General features: G+C 32.3%; 1 protein-coding gene across 1 annotated transcript; it reads right to left on the bottom strand.

The window, feature by feature from the left end:
• Window positions 1594-3792, bottom strand: LOC109343386 (C2 and GRAM domain-containing protein At5g50170-like). Its single transcript, XM_019581631.1, has 2 exons — window positions 3692-3792; window positions 1594-2516 (listed from the first exon to the last, which is right to left on the bottom strand). The coding sequence occupies exon 2, from the start codon at window positions 2415-2417 to the stop codon at window positions 1677-1679; it is 741 nt and encodes a 246-aa protein (XP_019437176.1). The 5' UTR covers window positions 2418-2516; window positions 3692-3792; the 3' UTR covers window positions 1594-1676.

The following is a 4062-nucleotide window of genomic DNA, read 5'->3' as shown; positions in this document are numbered from 1 at the left end:
GGCAATTGAACTAGAACACTAAGATCGAGAGTTGATTATGAACCGTGAAAGATATTAGTACACCAGTCGTCTGTATTAAAACACTACATTCGATAATTGAATGGAATAATTTATATATCTACTTGTTTAATTAAATATTTAATTATTAAATTTACATAATATATATTTTTAGAGTGTCTCACAAGAGTTTATCTTGTTCATACATAATCCTAGGTGCAATAGGAAAATCAAAACTATATAGTTCAAAATGAAAAATTGTTATAAAATTAATTAATGGATGAGTTTAGTTTTTTATAAATTGAGGATGAGAGAAAAGAAACTATTGTAGACCGTCCTCCCTAGTTTAGGAGATGATAGATGTAGTATAGAAAGGAAATAAAGTTGTTCTTCTCACAAATAGTATAAAGGAAATAACCCAATTGTGTTGATGAGCCAATGATTGGCTATGACGACACCTGATGATTGCGTCGACGGATACACATAATTTGAGATAAATTTTCCTTTTTTCCTGATTGTTTTTTTGTTGTACTCGTCCCGAGTTTTATAGTTACATTTTCCAAGGTCTCAAATAAATTATTTTTAAAATTGATGAATTAGTTAAAACAAAATCGACAATAATCAAAACTTTAAAATCTCCTAATTAAGAATCTAATAGTCAAAGAGATTGGATTGTGAATATTTATAATTATAAATTCATGTGCTTCCTATGTTAAAAATATTTTATAAATTTTAAAAAAACCATGGAAGTTAAAAATTATCTATGAGTTTTATCCACTTAAATTTATTATTCAAATGAATGAATTTAATTTTCTTAGATCTGGATGGACTGTGGAAAATTTTGTCACTTCTACTCAGTATGTGTGGGAGTTTAAGGAACGGAGTGAATGAGGTTGTGGGTTCGTGTTTCATAGTGAATGAAGTCTCACCCATCGTAAATTTAAAAAATGGAATTATAAAGTCGCTTGATGGTTAAGGGCGGAGTGAATGAAGTTGTGAGTTCGTGTTTCGTCCACAACAAATATAAGATAGTATCATTTGCCAATAATCTTTTTTGTCTTTCCTCATCTGTCAATACTACTATGCAAGTATAGTTGGATGTGTTGGACAAATCTCCCATGTCTTCTCGATAGCCATAGACTTGATTATCTTCAATAAAAAATTCTTCCTACTATATCTAAGCAAGAACAACGCCAATAGGATTATAGGAACCTTCCCAGTAGCACCATCTTCCTTACTTTAACAGACATTATTATAGGAACTCTCTTCATCAATGTCAAATCCTTCGAAGTGGTATACATTATTATAGGAACTCTCTTAATAGATTACTTGAAAGAAGAATATCTAACTCGAACATTATACTTTATGTTCGTAGCTCTACCAACTGACTCTTGGTAATTGAAGATAAATTTTGCCTTAACAAACATACTATTGACATTATTATTTATTAATGGATACCATTCTAAGGAAAGTTGCAACAAGAACTTAATATTCAGAAAAAAAATTATCACATAATATTCAGAAAAAAATTTATCATGTCAACAGTCATTTAATTTTGAATAACATAATTAAACAAAAAAACAAAAAAATTGCCACAATAAAATTTACTACAAAGTAGCTTCAATTAATAATAAATATAATTTACCTCAAGGCCTGATATTAGGATCTGGAAAATGTGCTTATAGAACCTCAAAATTCTGAGCAAGCAGGTTGCAGAACTGGTCAAAACTCTCCTTCATTCCCTGTTGAACCCCTCTTTCTATAATGCCTTTCAAGATTGTGCTTTGTAGAAAAACAATGGCCCATGTTACCACAAAATGTGAGGACACATCTCCATAAGATATCCCTCCTGGCATTACCTTGTAAAGCAATTCAATCCTAAATTTATTTCCAAATGGAACCTCAGGCATGCTTATACTAAAAAGCACAGAAAATTCTTCTCTAGTCACTCTAATATATGTTTGTTCCTCAGTGGCATTAACAGCCTTAACTAACTTTGTAGCAGCTTTTGTATAAGTAACAACTCTTTTCAAACAAGATATGTCTTTAGGGTTCAATGCCCAAGGACCCTCTTCTACATTTGTTGTTCCCTGCAGTTCTGCCAAATCTTTCCGAAACCTTGAATTAGGTGCAAAAAGAAACAGATTGAGATCATATGGAGACACTACATAAATATGATCTACTAGAATACCACCAGGCAAATTTTTAGGCATTTCTAGTTTGTTTTCTATTGATGCCATTAGGGCAATGGTTTCTTCAAAGCTACAACTAGGTGATTTTTCTTGTATGGTGTCTTCATATTCAGATAATGAGTTGGTTTGCTTTGATAAATCTTCTACTTTTGAGCTTCTTTCTTTCTTAATGAAAATCCTATCTAGACAATTACCTAGAATCTCCAATTCCTGGTTGCATTCAGCCATTTTACAAGGATGTAACGTGTGGACCTTTGAAGTGTTCTAAGTCTTCAATTGCAACAGTTGAATGTGGAGAATGTGAGTGATTGATTAAATAAGAATGACCTGACATGAATAAAAGTTGTGAGAACTTTCCCTGGTTATACAAGACATTGAAGATTGAACTAAAAATCGGTTTGTATGTTAGGCTGCAGTTCCGAAAGATAAGAAAGAAATTGAAAACATGCTTGTTTCAACTGTGAGGAACAGAACAGTATAAAAAGTAAGAAACATTAACAATAAGGGTGCTAAATGCTCGTTATCTAGTGCAATGGACACATTTATTTATCACTTTCCGAATTTAATTCCTTTCTAAAATGTCATCATTTAGCTAGTAAGACATAAGTTCTAGACATAATAAAAGTAGGGACAATGAGATTAAATGTTAAAATGTGTGTCCTGATCTAATGTTATTTACCAGTATAGTGATTCTTAAGCATACTCCATAACTGAAACTATATTGGGGAATTGGTGATAATAATCTAACTTTATAGCCTCAAAATGGAAAATAAGTAATTGCTAGAAACCAAGTACACAAAAGATCATATGATATCTAGGTTTGCTATCTCAAAATCATATTCATTTCATTTTTTTCAATTTCTTTACGGAATTATATTTTTAGAGATGTTATCAATTTAGTGACAAATTTTATTACCTTTTCAAACAAAGATTTTGAAATTCAGAACAGCATAAGTGCATAACAGCATAATATACAATGTGACCACGTAATAGAAAGAATGACATAATTGATCAATGATCATTCAAGCACCCCCAATGGTAGAACCCTTGCATCACTAGAAGGTATGAAGTTAGTTCATTTGCATGAAAGATGAGTTCACCAATGGGGACGCAGATGCTCTTAGATAGTTTAAGAAAGTAACAGACTAACAGTGAGTAAAACAAACCACAATATTTATTAAAGAGCTTCTCACTACTGCGTTTGCCGTTGCGATCCTTATGGCGTAAATTCTTTGTAATTAAAAATATTATATTTTTGAATCTGATATAGCTCAAATGTATGTACGATGCGACCATATCATTGTAATTCAATATGACAACACAAGTACGGTGTGATGCGGTTGCAACAATCACAGTAATATTAAGGCAGCATCACTAAGACAAGGCAGCATCACTAAGACAGTGCACAATTTAAATGAGTCTGTCACCTTAACTATAATTTAGAAAACCCGGGATAAGGTTTGATTATCATGGTAAGCAATAAAAGCTACTTAAATCCGTACCTGGCAAAGAAGAAAATTAATGAACAGAAGCATTGGACACGTACCCTTGATTCATCATCATATATATTAACAAGAGAGACAATGACTATGTCCGCTTTAGTATCATGAACCCTAGAAACAAACTCCTTGTTCCAAACTGCATTGCATGTGTGCCTCAATATATGACTTTTGAACGTGCTTGCTACTCAACATAGCTCACGCTAAAACTTAGCTATTAACAACTTGGACAACGTGTTGGAGAAAAATGGGGAGAAGAGGTTGTTATTTTGTTTTAAAAGGAGAAGGAAAAGCTAAGTTTTGTATTTATTTATACCTTTCTGTTTCGGTGGGTGGGACCCATGAAAACGTAGAGGTGAAATGGCATGAAAATG

The sequence above is a fragment of the Lupinus angustifolius genome, chromosome LG03 (assembly GCF_001865875.1).
Source record: "Lupinus angustifolius cultivar Tanjil chromosome LG03, LupAngTanjil_v1.0, whole genome shotgun sequence".
Taxonomy (NCBI): domain Eukaryota; kingdom Viridiplantae; phylum Streptophyta; class Magnoliopsida; order Fabales; family Fabaceae; genus Lupinus; species Lupinus angustifolius.
The sequence above is the reverse complement of the archived record's forward strand: the minus strand, read 5'-3'. Positions and strand labels throughout refer to the sequence as shown.

Coding starts and splice junctions, on each gene's coding strand:
- LOC109343386 (XM_019581631.1), bottom strand. CDS start 2,417: ATGGCTGAATGCAACCAGGAATTGGAGATTCTAGGTAATTGTCTAGAT.